Genomic DNA, 20,044 nt, shown 5'->3' with positions numbered 1-20,044 from the left:
AACAACAATATGATACAGCACCTCTGTGTACCCTCCTGGCTTGCTGGGAACTGTATAAAAGAACCTGAGAAGGTTCTTTTTCCAGTTTGTAATCCTAGAATTAACGTGTGCAACTATGCCTGTGATGTACCAATAACTCATTGAACAGTAACAAGATTCAAAAACTAAAGATTCAAGGAAATGTACTCATTAAGCACCTTCTCTATGACAAACACACTCAGCAGGTTTTGAAGGAGGTGTCTTTTTTATCGTCACAGTTCTATGGATGAGGTTACTAAGGCCCAGACCATTTAAGTAACTTGCCCAAAGTTACACAGCTAGTTCTGTAGGAGAACTGGGATTTCAGCCCCGATTCATTTGACTCCAGGATGCACACCAATTCTTTGCCCTGCACTGTGCTGCCTGTTCATTTTAACTTTGAAAAAAAATGCAAAAGGAGGATATCTTTTTTATGGAATTATAGCTCAAGAGGGAGTAAAGGGCAGAATCAAAGAAAACCAATTTAAAGGTACAAAACCACTGGGTGGAAAGTACTAATCACAACAGCAATCGTAGCTTGGTAGCTTGGTAGATTCAGATATGGAAATGTGAACCCCACATGCACTGACCTCAACGAGTTCTTTATGAGCGGTTGTTGATTTGCCTGGGTAGGGGTGGGCGGGAGGGTTTGGGGATCTTCGAGTCAGTTGAATATTGTGAACTCTTCTTTCCCTGAAGAATCCGAGGCAGTTGTTGAAACCAAAATGGAGAACAAACCCGCCTCCACAGAGTTGCAGAAGATGCAAGAGAAACAGAATCTGATCACAGAGCCGGGCTTGGGAGTGCCCATTGTTCTCATTACAACCCTCCTGGTTATTCCGGTGGTTGTCCTGCTGGCCATTGCCTTATATATTCGGTGGAAAAAATCAAAGGCCTTTGGAGGCAAGTAAAACGAGCCCCTTGAACTGGAACCTACCTTTGAAAGAGTGTTTGGCCTGATTATCCTCAAAGTTTTGTCATGATTTTTTTCAGTGTTTTTTTTTAAGTGCTCTCTGCCTTTTTTGGTGTTATCATGTATGTTCCATATGTTGTCTATAGTTAGTATCACAGTAGAACAATATCTGAAGCCTCAGAAATTGGGATAGTTAGATTAAAATATAACCTTTAATACTGCCTTTTAGCAATTGATGTAAGCCCAGTTAATGTCTCCACATGAAACTGTGTAGATAAGTAGTAGTCAGTCTAAATCAGGGTCAGGAAGGAGGAGATGTTTGATGTTAGAAACAGGCCCACTCCTCAGAATACCTGGGTCAGTTATTTGGGAGTTACATCCCCCCCACCCCCAGTCTGGCTTTAGCTCCTAGCTACATGACCTTGGGCAAGTTACTTAATCTCCCCAAGCCACAGTTTCCTCATCTATAAAGTGGGGATAAAACACTCACAAGGTTGTGTGAGGATTAAATGAAATAATAAACAGAAAACATTTATCACAGTACCTGTCACATAGTAAGTGCTCAGTTAATACCACCGAAGACTCTGAGGAATAATCATTGGTAAAAAAGTTTTAAAAGTCCTAAGAAGTCATACAGGATACTTGTCTTAAACCTCAACTTTCTCAGGAAACCAGCTATTTCTCTAATAGATCGTTTGGTAGTTTTTAAATAGTCACGACTTAGGCCATCAGCCTTCCTTTACCAAACAGGGCAGGGTCCAGTACTGGAGACAGTATTTTATTAAATCATCATCATTGTATAGGACCCAGGAGCTGGATTCTTTCCAAGACATTCAAATAGACAAAGAAATAATCCAACCCTCGATTCTCACCTCTCAGGAGCAGTCCCTTGGCTGGGTCCCCAGGTCCTCAGGCAAGAGTCTACAGCTGCATCCGGGAAGGAATCCATGGGCCAGGGTGGGAGGCAGCATTTGATCCAGAAATAGCATCTGATTCTATTTCAGGCCAAGGCGACCGTGGCAGGGATTCAGTGCCCATGGCAAAGCCCTGACACAGAAAAGGACACAGAAACAAAAAACAGAGGATTCCATTTAATAAGTTGTGAAAGGGAATTTTTCTAGGACTGGTTTGCTTTTCATCTGCAATCAATAAAGCTCTGCAAAAAAATACAGTTAACTCTTCAAAAAAGAATTTTTGAGCCCTGTTGTGGTGAGCAGAGGCAAAGACTAACACAGCCACTGTCTTCATGGAGTTAGATGGAAGCTGCCGACAGCAAGACTCTTACATGTTTGCTTGTTTACTGATGTGTCCTCAGCACAGTAACAGTTCCCGGCACTAGGGGTTTGATAAATAGTTGTTAGAAAAATGACTGAATAAACAAGTGGAGCTCACAGAAAAGATGACACGTAATAAACGAGATGACATAAAGGTAACGAGAGAGAGTGGTAATGCAGTGACAAATACACAGAGCATCAGGAACACACGGGGGCCCAGGGGCAGGCAGCAGGCCTGTCGGCAGTCCACCCACACCGGAAGGAGTGGCTGGGGAATCAGGAAGGTTTGGTCTCCCCTGTTTGCTGTTAAGCACATGGGACGTGGCACTTTACAGAATACCGAGTGCACGGGAGGCTGCGGGGAAGGCAGAGACCTAGGTCACACCAGATGAAATTACCATTACTCAATCATGTTTTAGTTAGAAAAATTGCAGTTTCATATGGTTCCATCTAATACTTTTACTTTAAAAGTAGGTCACCTCTCACCCTTTTTCAGTATTTGTGCAGGATAGATTTTGTCCAGTCCATGAGAATTCTTAGTAACCCCCATCAAAGACCTTCCATATTGATTCAGCACGTACTTACCGTATGTCATCTCCACGGCGGACACCATGCTAGGCACGGGGGATACAAAGCCCAGTGAGGGCTGTCCTGCATCCTTATTGAATTTACAGCCTGATTTGTTGGCCTTCTGACAGTCTTAGCAGATTCTTCCCTTCCTGCCTATTTCTCCCCACACCCACTCTTCTCCGTGTCCTCTGTCATCTGCCTGCTAGCTTTTTCTCGTGATGCTGCCTCCACTCCTGGCTAGAGACTTCATGGGAGAACCCCGAGCCTCACTCCCATGACCACAGCCCCGAAGGGAGTGCCCTGAAGGGAAGCCAGGACAAAAAGTGCAGAAAGAGAGAGAGAGAGCAAAGGGAGAAAGAGAGTCCACTGGGAGTCCTGCCTCCCCATAAAGAAAGTCCGTCCTTCATGGAGCTGGGCAGGGCCACTTCACCATTATGACTGAAAATACGCAGTGTTGTAGGTCCTTGCCTTCAGTGAAGTCTTACACAAACGAGAAATGATCTACGTGGATCCGAAGCTTTCTCAAGCAGAACAGTGTTCTGTTCTTCATAGAAAGACTAAAGCGTAAGACAAAAACTCCTGAATTATAATAACCAGAGCTTCCAAATTAATACAAATTCTTGGTAATTTAATTCTGTCCTAATCAAAATAACGACTCTTTCTTGAGCACGTAATGTTTATGTACCAGGCACTGTTCTGAGCACATCACACGCAGTATCCCGTCTGAACCCTGCAGATAGGTGGGGATTGTCATTGATCCCTCTGTTCTCTGAGGACAAAACCGAGGCTCTGAGAAGCAATTTATTGAGATTGCACAGCCTATAAGAGACACAAGCAGGAGTCAAACGCAGCTCTGGCCCTTAGATACGTCACAAGAATATATTGCCTTTTCCCCCCTTAGAACTGCACACAGACGAGAGCCAGGCCTTGTTTTTATTGGTTTATGAATTCCTGATTTTGTATTGCAAGTTGAACCCATGGTTGAGGAGGGTGATTGGGACTCATTTTGAAATGTGCCATCTTTTTCTAGCAGATTCTGAACACAAACTTGAGGCAAGTTCAGGAAGAGTGCTCGGAAGACTTAGAGGTATGCCTGTGACCTTTCAGAATCCTTCACAATTGGCTCAAAGTCAACAAGCTCATGTCCTTTATAGAGCAAGGAGCTATTTCTTATTTTCTCTCGGAAAATTAAACTCCTTGTGTGCGGCACAGCAACGTGAAGGGCAGAAGGCAAGCCATCAACTAAAACCAAAGTGTGTGGCTCTGGCGGCAGATTTCCCAGTTTCAGTTTGTTCTACTTTGCCTTTCTGTATCATCTAATTCTCTCCCCCTGCCTTTTATCTGCCTTCCTTTGTCTTCAGTAAATTTTCTGTCACTCCTGTCAGCCTGTCAGTGCTTGTCACAGTGAAGATGACCTTTTCATACAGTCATTGAAATGAAGAGCTCCTTGAGGGATGCCAGTTCCAGAGAGCCAGAAAAAGCAGGAGCTGAAAAATGAATCTGAAGTAATCCTACAGAAACACATGGATAATCCTGGGGAACTTTTTTCTTATGTATTTTATTTTTTTTAAGATTGTATGTATTTATTTGAGAGAGAGAGCACAAAGGGAGAGGGAGAAGCAGAGAGCCCCATGCAGGGCTTGATCCCAGGAACCCCGGGATCATGACCCGAACTGAAGGCAGATGCTTAACTGACTGAGCCACCCAGGCGCCCCTTTCTTTTTATTTTAATAAATGAGGGGAGTGATGTCTTTCTGAGTCTGTAGGATAAGTATCTCTCTGTCACGTGTTTTGTTTTGTTTGTTGCTAATATCTACCCCTTCAGCATCACAACTTCCAATTTGTTTACCATTTAAGAGTTTACAAGGAGACGGAGAATCGTTTGTGCAAACTTCACCTCAGTGCCATGTCATTGTGTGCTTTCTTCAGGAAAGGGCAGTGGAGGCTTAAACCTCGGAAACTTCTTTGCGAGCCGGAAGGGCTACAGCCGGAAAGGGTTTGACCGCCTGAGCACCGAGGGGAGTGACCAAGAGAAAGATGAGGACGATGGAAGCGAGTCCGAAGAGGAGTACTCAGCGCCTCTGCCTGCACCCTCACTTCCTTCCTCCTGAAAACCCGCCTTCGATTTAGGTTGATGAGATTTTTCCGAGAATGCCCGATTCCTTTCCCCTTAGCACGTTTAGAGTTTTGCGTATTTAATTGTAAACTGTACTAGTCTATGTGGGACTGTACACGTTTTATTTCCTTTGTTTTGATTTAGTTGGCTTCTGTTTCTAGTTGAGGAGTTTCCTAAAAGTTCATATCAGTGCCATTGTCTTTATATGAACATAGCCTAGAGAAACGGTCCTCTTCTTCCATCGCGCTACTAATTTAATGATGGAAGGTTTGCTCATTTGCATTTTCGAGACTTTTCTGTAGATGTAAATAACCCCCTTCTCTGCTTGAACACAGTATTTTCCCAATAGCACTTCCATTGCCGATGTCTGTCTTTGGTGCCTTTCCTGTTCAGCATTCTCAGCCTGTGGCAGTAAAGAGAAACTTTGTGCTACATGAGGACAACGCTGCTAAATCTCCTTCTATTTTTTTAAAATCACTAACATTATATTGCAACGAGGGAAAGAAAAAAGTCTCTATTTAAATTCGTTTTTTAATTTTCTCCTTCAGTTGGTGTGTTTTTGGGATGTCTTATTTTTAGATGGTTACACTGTTAGAATACTATTTTCAGAATCTGAATGTAATTTGTGTAATAAAGTGTTTTCAGAGCATTAGCTGTCAGAGTGTATTTTGCGATTTTTGCATATTTGCAGGGTTTTGTATACAACTTTTGTAATAAATTACACAAACCACAGATATAGTGAAAACTACTCAATGTCTTCGACAGAAAGAAATGTGTTGTACTGTATTAAAATGAAGATCGTATTTTGTTATGTAGCTGATATAAATTAAAAGCCAGCAATCAGACTTTACATACATGTGTAAAACCAGGCTCTCTTTTAAAATTCAAAGAGGGGTTATGCCTGTGTATCAGTCAGGAGGTAAATAATTTAATAAAAGGTGATCTAGCTAAGAGGAAAGCTGTGTCTCAAATTACATATGCAAATAAGTCCATTCAGTGTAGGTTACTACTAATCGTTTTCTTTTTAAAGAATAATTTCACTCAAATTCATGGGAATACTCATCTTATCTTCTTTATAACATCTTTTCCATCATAATCCATCAATGCAATTTAGTAAGAACCTGACAACTTCCCTTTGTATAATAATCAGACTCTAGAACCCTTTCTCTTTAAAATGCCTACTTGCAATTCAGCCATCTTAGTAGTGACATAGTAGAGATTAATTGACTAATCATGAAAACACTGCAGAGTGTTTTGCAAAAAAAAAAAGTACATTAATTAGAATGTCTTCTAATTATGTTATTTTTAAAAATCTAACTTAACCTAGATTTTTTTTTCCCCTCATCATTGATACCAAAGATGATCTGATTGAAAAAAAGTTGCACTTCCCATATATTCGCCTTCTTGTTAAAGCTTAATTTGGGCATCCTCCCCGGGTAGAAACTTCACCTTTTTTTGATTCCTATAGGCTTCCTACTCAAATGAGGAATACATTTTCCTCCCTTGACCCCTCCTTAATGCCCCTTTCGATACATCAGCGATAAATATATAAATGTAGCATGACAGCGCTTCTGATGTATATGTGCCTGTCCACTGTGTCTTACGCATTTTTATTTCAGCATGAGAATTAGTCTAGGACCCCAAGATACATGTTTTATGGGTTGGCTTTGATGCCGTTCAAGTTTGCTTACACTGAGGACATCAGTTGACTTGCACTTTTGTGGTGCGATATTTGATCCTTAGCGCCAGCAGCTACTTTTATAAATGTTATCTACACCTAGTCTTGTTCCTAAACAGTTTACAGTGGCTTAATGGATGCAAAATAAAAATAAAAATGATAAATTATATGGAGGTGAGAAAGAAAAAGGGAGAATAAAGATAAAAATGGAAAAATTAATACAAAATTAATTCCTATGACACCTGCTCAGGGCGAGAATTTGGCTCTAAACCTTCTAGCAGCTCATCAAATAAAACTTGATTAGTTACATAATTCATGAGTCCATTAAACATTTAGAGTTCCTAATTATAAGACCAGAAAAACCTGCTCCCAAGTACCTCCTGAAAGACAGCGGCAAGACGTGTCATTCAAGTCTTCAACAATATCCATAGAGCAGACAAATACGTTTTGCGGTCTGTTCTTACATATGTCCCTTAAGATAGCCTGCGGCATTTTATGGCTGATATAAGCAAATGGCATGATAAAAAAGAAGATTCCGAAAAAGAAAATCTGCTGGGGTGTTACAATCCTGTCCTAGTACAGTACCCTTATTCTACTAACCTGGCTTAATTTAAGATGGTAGACTAGAAATGGATGAACTGCATTGCCTTCACGCAATCTCTCCACCGATGATTGTTCTTAGCTGAACTTCAGTCACTGAGGCACTTAGAGATTGCACTGCCTGGGAAGCGCCGAAGGAAGTGGATCCCAGCCTCCGCTTCACAGTAGGATCACGTGGGGATTTAAGAAGAAAATGAGCACTCCTTCCAGAGGTCCTGATTTAGTTGACTTAGAGGAGGATATTGGTATAGATCGTGTTTTTAATTTCTCCAGGTAATTCTAATGTGCATCCAGCATTGAAAAACCGCTGTCTTTGAGAATGGCTGTTCTACTCTGCCAATTACTACAAGTGGAGAGCTATATTTTCATATAAAGTAGGGTTTACAAATGTCTGGAGAAAATGGGGTCTGGGTAGTTTGATTTGACCATTAGTACAAGATCTGACGGCCTTAATTGTTCAATGTTTTAAACTGGATAATTAAAATAGGCATAATTGACTTATTAAAAAGGCAAAGAGAAACAGCTGGGCTTTGGTTTTTTTTAACATTAAATTTTCCAGAGAGTATTATTTGGGGGAGATAAAAGAAAAGCTTTGTCATTCACTGAGTTGGCCCTGAATTATCATATGCATAAAATCTTTTGTTCTAAGCTTTCTTCTTAGTTTATTAAATCAGCATATTCTTTTGCAAAACTCCCATTCATCTTTAAACACTCACTCAAATGTTCTACAAATTGAATATTTAAGTAGCTAAATGACAAACGAAGTCATAGACTTGGTTTTCGGGCTCAAAGTTGATGTAAGTCAAAGTTGATGTTGCCTCGAGCGTACTTCTCGGACTTCAGTGAATAGAAGCATCAACTGTGGGTACTTATTTTAAGAGGGCTGACTCTTGGGCCCATTCCCAGAGTTTCTGATTCACTACATTGGGTGGGGCCCAGATCTCCGCATTTTTACAAAGCACCCCTGGTGATTTGGACCGAGGTGTTCTATGGACCATCTCCAGGAAATACAGTCCTACAGAGAGTGGCTAAGCCTTAAAACAATTATTAGGCATACAAAGCCATTTTCCCAAATACGTGTCTATAGAGTGAGAGGCCCCGAAGTCATTGACCCCACTTCCTCAAACCCACATCACAAAAACCACAGGTGCAAATTGTCTTCACAGCCAGCACTTACCTACCAGCAACTTCTCCCTTCAGTTCCCTTAACACGGATTACCCCAAAGAGAAAATACAAGTGATGTCCTCCACAGGGCACTATGCTAGTCTTAGTTTCCTTGAAATCACACCTAAAGGCAAGAATCCACCAGATATACTTGGTGTGTTTTTCCTGCATCATGATTTCACTAAGGGAGTGTATTCATTCTAGAGAATACGTTGATGATGATAAATGTGACTCCTCCTTATAGCCTTAAGATTTTTGAAACACCAAAGCACAAAGATGTCGATCATACATCTAAACTATAAAGGTACAAAACAGGAAACAAGTATTTTCTGTGCTCCAAAACTGAGTACAAACTGTACCATCATAGGGAAGGGGTTTACCGATAAAGACTTGATAACAGAGTGCTCAAGTTTAGACATATGACGAAAAAATATGAGATAGATGAGTTTATAAAAACAAGTTTGACAAAAGAGGAACCCTTTTCATTTCTGAGCAAAAAATGCATTTTGTCCTACACACATACATACCTAACCTGAACAAACCAGTCACTTGAGAATGCTCTATTTATTTCCTCTCTTCTACTAACACCATTCTCCATGTCTTTAAAAATATATATTGTCCAGGAACTGAAGTAAGCATGCAAATGGACAGAACAGCACAAATGCACCGGTTCTTACAACTAACTTCCAAATAAGGAGGTAGTTTTTTTCAGTAGTGCAGCCCAGTCTTAGCCAATATTGAGTTTGGAAAGAACACGGGATTACAGCGAGAAAGTTCTGAAATTTCAAGTACTAGTCTTGTTACATACCATTGTATTAGTCAAACTTCTTTAGTCATAAATCACAACTCAAACAGTTTTAAGAACAATTCTTACTTATTAAGAATTAATCATGATTAATGAAAATGATCAAAAATTAATAATTTATCAAGATATAGTATTATTATTTATTAATTCACGTAACTGAAAAGCTCAGGCATGGCTAGATCCAGAGACGCAGAAGATGCTATCAGGAACTTGCCTCCCTTCCTCCCTCAGTCTGTCTTTCTTCTATAATAGGGTTCACTGTCATGCACACTCCCTACACATGTAGTAATAAAGGTGGCAACCAGCAGCTCTGAGTTTAAATCCTACCAGCATTAACTCTGAGGGAGATACCTTCCCTTTCTTTTCTTTCCTTTTTTTTTTTTAAAGATCTTATTTATTTATTGGACAGAGAGAGACATAGCGAGAGAGGGAACACCAGCAGGGGGAGTGGGAGAGGAAGAAGCAGGCTTCCCGCTGAGCAGGGAGCCCGATGAGGAAGGAGCTGAACGCCAGGACCCTGGGATCATGACTTGAGCCAAAGGCAGACGCTTAACGACTGAGCCACCCAGGCGCCCAATACCTTCCCTTTCTAAAGAGTTCCAATACATTGACTAACTGGCCTGATTTGATCCCCGGGTACTTTAGAACCAACCACCCTAGGCAGGGTAAGTGTGATACACAGAATTAGGACAGAGTCACATCCCGTAGTAACCACACTGATGATTTATAGAGAATTTGTTTACCCAAGAAAACTTCAGATACTATTGCCAGTTGAATAAGAGTAGGTTCTGGTGAGAAAACATAGTAGATAGGCACTAATGTTATTTTTCTTACAGAGGTTTACTGAAATCGCTATTTGTGTGGTGTTTAAATTACTACATTAAAAAGGGACACTGAGTGATTAAGTCTGTACCAGTGTATAAATGAAGATAGTCTCAAATGCCCACAAACAATACTGAATAGCAGAAGAAATGTTCAGTTTGGACCTGTCTCAATAATAATGACAATCATGGGGCGCCTGGGTAGCGCAGTCGTTAAGCGTCTGCCTTCGGCTCAGGGCGTGATCCCGATGTTCCAGGATCGAGTCCCACATCGGGCTCCTCCGCTGGGAGCCTGCTTCTTCCTCTCCCACTCTCCCTGCTTGTGTTCCCTCTCTCGCTGGCTGTCTCTCTGTCACATAAATAAATAAAATCTTAAAAATAATAATAATAATAATGACAATCAGCAATATCCAAAAAACCAAGAGCAATGATTTGAGACCTAACAGCTGTATTTTATGCTATGATTTCTACTTATCTAAGGTTAATGGAAACAGGTAGCTTCCAATCAATAAAAGAGATAGTTGCCTTACTTAAAAAAAATAAATCATGGATGTTCAGTCAATACTATTCATTCTGAAACAAACAAATTATGATGTTCTTTTGTCCCAGTTCTTCCTCTGAAAATTTCAAAGCTATAGCAATACTGAAGACGGTCATACTGAACACCCATATACCCTTCACTTAGACTTACCAGAGATTAACATTTTGCCATACTTGCTTGCTCTCTCTCACAGGTGCACACACATGTGCACATGCACGCATACACTAATTTACTCCTGCTGAACCATTTGAGAACAAGCTGAAGACATCATAACATTAACCCTCAATACGTCAATACATATCACCTAAGAACTAGGCATTCTCCTACGTAACCACAAAACCATTGTTACACGAAAGAATTTAACATGGATTCCTTAATATCGATCAATATGTAGTCCATATTTGAACTCCTGATGTCCCTAAAATGCCCTTTGGAGCTTTCTATTTTTGATCCAGGATCCAATTAATATCCATATGATGCATTTGTTTCTTATAACTTTTTTGTCTCTTTAATCTAAAGGAATTCTTTTGCCATTCTTTTTCTTCCAAAACATCAACACTTTCAATAGTCCAGGCCAATCGTGTTGCACAAGGGCTCCCACTATAACTTCATCTTTTTCCTCATGATTGATTTATAACTGTGATGATGCCTCCCTCCCACTGCCTCATATTAGGAGGCACACAATGTCAGTTTGCCCCATTATTGATGATGCTACATTTGATCACTTAAGTAAAACGATGTCCAGGGCACCTGGGTGGCTCAGTCAGTTAAGCATCTGCCTTCAGCTCAGGTCATGATCTCAGGGTCCTGGGATCGAGCCCTGCATCGGGCCCCCTATATATATAAAGTGTTTTCTGAGAGAAAACACTTTTAAGACCATGTAAATACCTATTCCCTAACGAAATTTTATCCAGTGGTCTTTGTATCCATTGATAATCTTTTCCTGAATCTATAATTTTGGGGGAGCTCTTAAATAATGATTTTCTAATTGTATTATTTTGTCTTCATTTATCAGCTGGCATTCTTCGGTAAATGACTGAGTCTTACTCTTACCCCAATAAATATTGGTGGTATCTCCTCATGAACATTAAATAATCCCCTCATTTTATTTACAATTAATATAATACATTCCCCAAACTCTTGGCACAAACATAGTCAAATACCTTTCATTATCCTATTTAATTGCTCGGTCCTTTCCTTTCTTATTGACAGAAAGCCAGCTATCAACATTTTGATAATTGGCTTTCCTCTCCTTTCCTTCTCTGAAGTGGTCAGAAAAGTCCAAATCCTAAAGGGAGGACATGGAGCATGGAATCAGTAGGTTTGCAGATGTAGCAGGGCCATGTTCAAGTCTGAGCTGTCCACACTGCAATTGCTTCTTGCTGCCGCATAATGTCACTGTTGAATATATCTTCTATACCAGTCCAAAGAGCTGTTGCTCTCCAGCTGCCCAAGGCTGCCCAATCCAGACCTCTCCCCGAGATTCTATGGTTGACCTTTGACTGCCAAAGTTTTTAGTGCTGGGCGTTTTTAGTTCACATGCACAGCCACCTTCTCAGATACTGATAGGCCCAAAGTCTTGGGGCAGGGCTGATCCTCATATCCATGCCTACAGACACAGAACCATCGCCTTCCTCCCTCCCTATAATCCATACTAGAGGTTAGGAGTTCTTCCTCTCAAACTCTCAAAACTCACAGAGTTCCATTAGCCCTTCTTCTTGTGGTAAGAACACTTAACATGAGATCTACTCTCTTAAGAAAATTTGCATGTATGACACAGTATTGCTATCTATAGACACCGTGTTGAACAGATCTCTAGAACGTACGCATCTTGCGTAACTGAAACAAGATACCTACTGAATAGCAACTCGCCATCCCCTCCCCCGCCGCCACCCCAATCCCTGACAACCACCATTCTACACTCTGCTTTGTGCATGACTATTTTATATGGAATCATTCAAAATTTGTCCTTCTGTGACTGGCTTATTTCACTGAGCATAATGTCCTCCAGGTTCATCCATGTTGCAAATGGCAGGCTCTCCTTCCTTTTTTAAGGCTGAATAGTATTCCATTGTGTGTTCACATTTTCTTTATCCCTTCATCAGTCAATGCACATTTATTTGTTTCCACATCTTGGCTACTGTGAATAATCCATCGGCCCTTCTTTACCAGATATGGGGACCAACTGTTGGTCATCTATCCCTTTCTAAGAGAGACTCCCTGGTGAGTCTTAAGTGTCCAAACCTGACCTAGCCAGAGAAACTTCCTTCCATGATTCAGAAGTAATTTCTGACAACTGTTTGTCATTTAGTAAGCACTTCTGAATGTCTAAAAGCAAACAACTCTTAAATTCTGGGGACACAGTGGTAAAAGGCAATATCCTAGCTCTACTGAGATTTACAGTGTAGTGCTGTGTTCATTGTATTCTCTTTTTTCTTATTAAAGAAGAGAAAAGAAGTGTAACCCCTGGCTGCATACCCCATCACATACATTTATAGATATATTTTTTTTAAGTAAGAACCAAAGAAAGGCATTGGCCAGTCTGGTTGTACTAATCCCAATGCCTCTTTAGGTTGATTTAATTTGATTTTTTCCATTTATTTTCTTACATCATTATATTTCCTGGAAGTCACAGAAATCTTTAAGAATTTCAAATTTCTAGGGCTTTGCTCTGAGCCTTGTCTGGCCTCCATTAAAAAGGAATGGCTTCTTTCCTAAAAATGTTACTATGATTCTCACATCTGTCAGAAAGTGTGTACCCAGGTAATCCAATAAAAATTAAATAAGTGAAAAGTCAAAGGATTCATTGAACAGACATTGATTAAGCTTCAGTATGTGCAAAATGCAAAGGTAAAAAAGGCACAGTCTTGCCTTTGAGGGTTTGTAATCTAGCGAGGAAGCCGGAGTAAGTCTATCAATAATCGCAGTGTAAGGCGTAAGAGGAACATATGCAAAACGCTATCAAACTTCTGACAGAAGAACAGAGAGTTTTCATAAAGAAAGTGGTATTTGAGTAAGAGAGAGGAGACCTAAGGGACGATGCTGGTCATATTAGGGGATTAGCAATGTGGCTACAGCTCAGCATAGTTTAGGGGTGCAGTGGTGGAAGGACTGGAAAGCCAGGCTGGCTCAACAAGAAGGGTTTCAAAACCATTAGGAGTAACTTGGATTTAACTACATTTGATATATTTGATTTTATCACACATATGAATTTACTGAAGACTGCTAATAAAAGTAAAAAATACTTTCTCTATTTAATAGGACAAAGAAAACAAATTATACTTGTAATAAAATCTCATTAGTCCAAATTCTTAGAAAATGTTTTATTTTTCTGTTTAATTAATATATATATATATATTTCTGAACTAATAATATATATTATATATATATATATATAGGACAAACGTCCCTTATCAGATATTTGATTTGCAAATATTTTTTAAAGTCTTTCTTTTTATGATTTTACTTATTTATGTATTTGAGAGAGACAGAGCAAGAGAACAAGTTGGGAGAGGAGAGGAGGGAGAGGGACAAGCAGATTCTGAGTGGGGCTCGATCTCACGACCCTGAGATCTTGACCTGAGCCAAAATCAAAATCAGACGCTTAACTAACTAGCCACCCAGGTGCCCTGATTTGCAAATATTTTATCCCAGAATATGAGTTATAGTTTTTCATTTTCTTAACCTTATTTTTCAAAGAGTTTTTAATTGTGATGAAGTCTAATTTATTATCTTTCCCAACAGTCATAAAATCCACAGAAATCTTTAAGAATTTCACTAAGGCTCTGAATTTCGTTTCAACATAGAAAAGAACGGTGAGGGGCGCCTGGGTGGCTCAGTCGTTAAGCGTCTGCCTTTGGCTCAGGGTGTGATCCTGGAGTCCTGGGATCGAGCCCCACATCAGGCTCCTTTACTGGGAGCCTGCTTCTTCCTCTCCTAAAAAAAAAAAAAGAAAAGAATGGTGAACACCAGCAAGACTTCTGTCCCAGGGGCTGCTTACTTCTTCAGCTTCATCACAGCCCCACCCCTCGCCCCCACCCCAACTCACCTCATCATCCTCACTCCAAGAAGCCATATTTTACTTATTTCTCAAATGGCCATGCTCTTATTGTCTTTCTAGCTTCTAGACATTTTTCCAGGTGCTTAACAGACTTCCCTTATTAAAATTCTTATCTCACGAGGTATAATTACATAAAATAAGAAAGAAATTTATTGGCTCATTGTCTCATAAAAGAGGATCTAGGGACACAAAAAATAACATCAGATCTCTCTCTCTCTCCCTCTCTCCCTCTCTGTCTCGCCTGCAGCTGTTTTCCTCTATGTTGGTTCATACTCTAGAATGTTCTTTCTATGTGATATGAAAGACGTCTCTGGTAGGTGTCTGAAAATATGAGAGAGCCTCCCCTATTTTCGCCATATCTATATCACCCCCCACAAAAGGATTCAGAAATACAAGAACACTAGTGTTTTCTTTTTCAGAAATAACAACAGATTTGCAAAGATATATCTATTAGGCCTTGTAGTCCACTCTTTCAGGAGTGAGGAAAGTTTTCCTTGGACCTTCCATGGTGATTTCTGAACTAATCATTAGCATAGGGAATGGGATTATTTTTACACCACTCAGGCCCATGCATGAAGCTTGGTGCAATGAACTTTCTCTAAGTTCCATGGCTCCAAAAGAGAAGTGCTAGACACCTAAACAAAATTCAGATAAGAAAGAGAGAGAGAAGAAAATGGTTGCTAAGGAGGTAACCAACAATCCACTACAGGCTTGCTGTAATATAAGTTTAGAGAATAAAATTCATTTAGCAGTAGATACCCGCTAAGCTCCCAGAACTCAAATAGCTCACAATATTGAGGGAAAAAAGAAAGCATAAATCCATTGTATTAATCTCGGTGATTTAAGTAGAGCCAGGCACCTGATAAAGTTTCTAGTCAGGGATGTTAATGCTCCAAAAGGCATTTAATAGAAAAAAATTAAACGTAAGTTGTTGGTAGGAGAAAATTCTTCCTGCGTAGTTCTTCCACAGTTAATCAGCTTTCTAATCACCTTAGAACTCCTCTAAAAATCAAATATTGCATAGTTTGTTCAATATGTAGTTGATAACGCTTCCAGTAAGGATATAATACCAGAGTAACAAGAATCTAATAAAAATTCCAAAAAGCAAAGGTTCTGGGTGACAGTTGAAAGTATGTTCTGAAACAAAGGCTGAAAAATAACTGCATTGGTCCCAAAGATCCTGGGCTGAAAAGAGCCTGAATTCCAGACCAAATACGTGTTAGTGTCATTTTCACATTTGTATATGAAAATATTTAAACTCTGTATTGTGTCAGTTTTCTTAAAATATCTCCTGTATCCCTTCCATTATTTAGATAGATTAGAAAAAAATATGTGCATTATAAGTAAATAAATAAATAATAGGTCAGTTGATGATTGATAGACGGACTGACAGGAAGGGGTGAAAGAGGGACAGACGGAAGGAGAGATGAAGGTGACATCCACATAGATTTCTCATGGAGTTCTTCAGAGTAGTTATTACGAGTGTAGTGAATGGCTGACATCTGGTGGTAAAACAGTAAAAATTTGCACGGATTTGTGCATTCATAAAAGAGGGTCTATTCAGTGAATGATGGCTGTGTCTTCAAGAATAATTTAAAATGCTGTTAGTCATCCGGTTTTTATGACTCCATCATGACAAGGATCTAGGTATTTGGAAAGATGTGTAACATCGGGTATCACATAGATACTGACAGTGTCCATGTGCTCTTTGCTAATGGAGTCGCTATTCTCTAACCGAAGAACAGAAAACCATGAAATTGTTTAGCTACTTTTTTTTACATGAGCACTTAAGGAGGCAAAAATAAACATATAATGTCACTCAAAATCATTTGCATATTTTGTTAACCTATTGGCATTTTAAGAAGAGAAAATTAAAATTAGGTTCAGAAAAGTAAAAATAAAAAAAAATTACATGCTTGGTATTGATTCCTGGGAAAGAAGACACAGGCAGTAATGACGCCAAAGGCCATCACACCATCGACAAGGAGATTGTTGACCTGGACCGGATCTGAAAACTGGCAGATCTGTGTACAGGGCTATGAGACTTGCTCATCTTCCACAGCTCTGGGGGCAGCATCAGCTCCGGGTTTGTGCCCCTGCTCATGAAACAGTTCTTGGTGGTCTATGGCAAGAGGTCCAAACTCAAATTGCCAGTCCTCCAGGTTTCCACAGCCATGGTGGGACCCTACAATTCCTTCCTGATCAGCCACATGACTTTGGATCATTCTCACTGTGCCCTCATCGTCACTGATGAAGCCATCTATGACCTATGTCAACGCAACCTGGATATCATACATACCAATCTCAATCATTTGATTGGGCAGATTATGTCCACCATCACCACCTCTCTGCAATGTGAATGACAGAATTCCCAACCAACCTGGTCCCAAACCCCCACATCCACTTTTCCCGGGCCACGTACCCCCAGGCATCTCAGCTAAGAAGGCCTATGCTGAGCAGCTGTCTGAGGTCAAGACCAATGCCTGCTTCAAGCCAGCCAGTCAAATGGCCAAGTAGGACCCTTGCCACAGCAAATACATGGTTTGCAGCATGTGGTATCGGGGGGACACGCCACATCAACACAGCCTTTACCAGCATCAGGATGAAGTGCACCACCCGGTTTGTGGACGTTGCCCAACTAGATTTAAAGTGGGCATCAACCATCAGCCCTCCGACTGTCATTCCCAGGGAGACCTGGCCAAAGTGCAACGGAGTGTGTGCACGCCAAGCAACACCGCTGCCACGGCTGAGCTCTGGGCCTGCCCGAACCGTAAGTGTGATCTCACGAAGGCGAAGTGAAAATGTATGCGTTGTACATGGGGGAAGGCATGAAGGAAGGAGAGGTCACTGAGGCCCAGGAAAACCTGGCAGCTCTGGAGAAAGATGAGGAAGAGGTAGGCGTGGATTCTGTGGGAGAACAGGTCAGAAAAGGGGAAGAAGACTAGATTGCAGCTGGCAGCATGGTTGGTTTCAAGTTGTTTACAATGACATTTCCTATAGTAAATGATTAAAATCATAACTCTATGGAAACTAAAAAACCACTGAATTTTCACTTTAAATGAGTGAATTTTATGGAACATTAATTTTATACACATACACACAATCATATTCAAGCCTGGTAAACCACGGCCATCCTCGAAGCCTAAAAACTCCCAATCTCAGCTGGGCCTCAGAGAAATGGCTTCATGGCTTCCAAAACTGAGTCACAGCTCCTTCAAATAATGAGTCATTCCTGCCTCTACCAGAGGCCTCACTAATGAATTCCCTAGCTTCAAACTTTTGAAAATGCTCTATAGATGTCCTACTTAGGACAACTCTATAACCCTCCCCAAGGTGTCCCGCAACACTGCCTTCCTTGCTTAGGTAAAGGCCCACAGATATGGGAGCATTTTTGTCGTGTGTGGAAGTGTGTGTCCCACAGAAATTCTCTGCCCGGTGCGGTCCTCTTGCTGTAACCCCCTCCCCACATCTCACCACACAGATAGATCTACTGCCTACTTTGGATTCCTCAGCTCAGGGAGCCTCAGTCTGTGACATTCAAAACCTGAAAGACTGAAGGCCTCCCAGAGGGGAGAGATGTGAAGGTACCTATGGAAAGAACCGAACATGTGTGGGAGGAGAACAGAAAACATTCAGCTTTCTACTTCACTACCTTCAGGACCCATTCTGTCTTCCCTACTTATGTATGACCAGTCCTTCATCACAGCTGGAATAAAACTCTTTACCAAACACAGCTTCCTCTCTGAGTGAACTGAAATGTCATATTGCTTCAGTAAAGCCCTGTATCCCAATGACCTCGTCAATGTAGGTATCTTAGTAAAATATATGCTACGCTAAGACTTTTAGGTTCTATTATGAACTGACTGGAATTCGAAGGAAGATTTAGAATTAAAGGCTAATAACTTCAAGTTTGTGAGGTAGGATAGGACATATTTCTAGAATTTCTGATTCTTATTCTGGAAAAAAAATTCTCCAATTTTCAAATTGAAAATTGAGGTAAAAATAGGTAAGTGATATTCTATATAAATTACACTGGATTGTAAATTCCTTAGCAAAGACCAAGTGCTATGTGATTGCAAAACAGTACGTTACTGCGGAGTCTAATGTTCTGTCTCATTCAGTTTCTACCAACAGATGAGAATGAGATTCTTGAGAACTTGCATGCTTTATTTGTAGTCCCTTAAATGTGGTGTTTGCAGCAGCGATATCCATCAAAAGGGGGCAGAGGGCCAAGTGTTTTGCTGCCTTCATTCATAAAGCTAGGAACCTTGCTTGAGCCTGTTTGATCCGCCAGGTAATATAAATAAAGCCACAGAATACGTATAATCGGTCGCCAGATGCTTTGGATCGCTACCTCAGCAACGATTAACAAGAAATGTGGCAGGTCAATGGCAAGTGCCGATCTGTAGCAACGAGAATGTCTTAGCCTTTCCAAAAGGGCACATATTAATTAAAGTTTTATTCTGGAGAGTTCTGAACTGTGTATAAATGAATGCTGAATTCCTATCCCCTGGACTCCAGACTCATAGCCAAATATCTACCCAAAAGATCTACTCGAATGTATCATAATCATCTCAAACTCAACATGTTCAAACTGAACTCCTCTTTTTGTCCCCAAACCTCTTCCTCCTAGTGTTCCTCATCTCAGTGGCTTCCAGTCTTACAAGCCTAAAAAGTTTAGAGTTCTCATAGACTCCTCTCTTCCTCTAAACAGCTATTTTCAGTGTCAGCAAATCCTGTTTACCTTCAAAATATAACGGACACTAACCATTTCTCACCACCTCCACTGCTATCAATGCCATCATCATCTCTCCCCCGAATTACCACAAAAGCCTCATAACCAGTCTTCCAACGCGCTTTCTCTGCCCATTCCTATCCCAGCTTCCAGAGTGATTATCTAAAAAAATGATAATAATAAGTCAGATCATGTCACTTTTCTCAAATACTTTCAGTGAGCTCCCATATTAAACTAAAAACAGTCCATACAATGGCCTACATGGCCAGAGACAATTTATTCTACCCCCTAGCCTCTGTGATCTCCTGTTATACTCCCCCTTATCTGTTCTAGGTTTCCTGGGCCCCTTCTTATTCCTCAAAACACCAGACACAGAAACACTGCAGCATCTTTGCACTTGCTATTTCTTCTCTCTGGAATGCTCTGCTCCCACCCCACACCACGTATACACTTTTCTCATTTTATTCAAAACTTTGCCCATGTGTCACCTTCTTCTGTAAGTTGATTTTTCTCCTCCCTATTGTGTTTGACTTAATTCATGCTTTTTTGAAATGTAGCTGTAACTTAATTGTTTTCACTGCCATTTAGTATTCTATTGTATGAATAGGTCACAATTTATTTATCCATTCTATTGATGGATATCTATGGTGTTTCCAATGTTTTGCTATAACCAAAAAAAAAAAAAATCCTCTTATAAACATTCTTGAACATAGCTCCTGGTGCAAAATTGCTGGATTATAGACTTGTG

General features: G+C 40.4%; 2 protein-coding genes across 26 annotated transcripts in view; one reads left to right on the top strand and one right to left on the bottom strand.

Annotated features, from left to right (window-relative positions):
• Positions 1-5,540, top strand: part of PAM (peptidylglycine alpha-amidating monooxygenase) — a 149,443-nt gene extending 143,903 nt beyond the window's left edge. For 7 of the 22 annotated variants that reach the window (XM_040622030.1, XM_040622018.1, XM_040622015.1 and 4 more), the window contains 3 exons: positions 718-921; positions 3,806-3,862; positions 4,705-5,540. In XM_040622030.1, coding sequence (XP_040477964.1) covers positions 718-921; positions 3,806-3,862; positions 4,705-4,886 — 443 coding nt within the window. In that variant the 3' untranslated portion in view covers positions 4,887-5,540. The remainder of the gene's footprint in view (positions 1-717; positions 922-3,805; positions 3,863-4,704) is intronic. The other 15 variants (XM_040622031.1, XM_040622019.1, XM_040622014.1 and 12 more) reach the window with 5 other exon arrangements.
• GIN1 (gypsy retrotransposon integrase 1) overlaps positions 1-20,044 on the bottom strand; it is an 88,671-nt gene that overhangs the window by 33,240 nt on the left and 35,387 nt on the right. For all 4 annotated transcript variants that reach the window (XM_008683855.2, XM_040622038.1, XM_040622037.1 and 1 more), the window contains one exon: positions 1,804-1,978. Coding sequence is in view for 1 of the 4 variants with exons in the window: in XM_040622038.1 (XP_040477972.1) it covers positions 1,959-1,978 (20 nt within the window). In the remaining 3 variants the exon portion in view is untranslated. The remainder of the gene's footprint in view (positions 1-1,803; positions 1,979-20,044) is intronic.

This window comes from Ursus maritimus, unplaced genomic scaffold (genome assembly GCF_017311325.1).
Source record: "Ursus maritimus isolate PB19 unplaced genomic scaffold, ASM1731132v1 scaffold_5, whole genome shotgun sequence".
NCBI classification, from domain to species: domain Eukaryota; kingdom Metazoa; phylum Chordata; class Mammalia; order Carnivora; family Ursidae; genus Ursus; species Ursus maritimus.
This window is presented reverse-complemented; position numbering and strand designations above follow the sequence as displayed.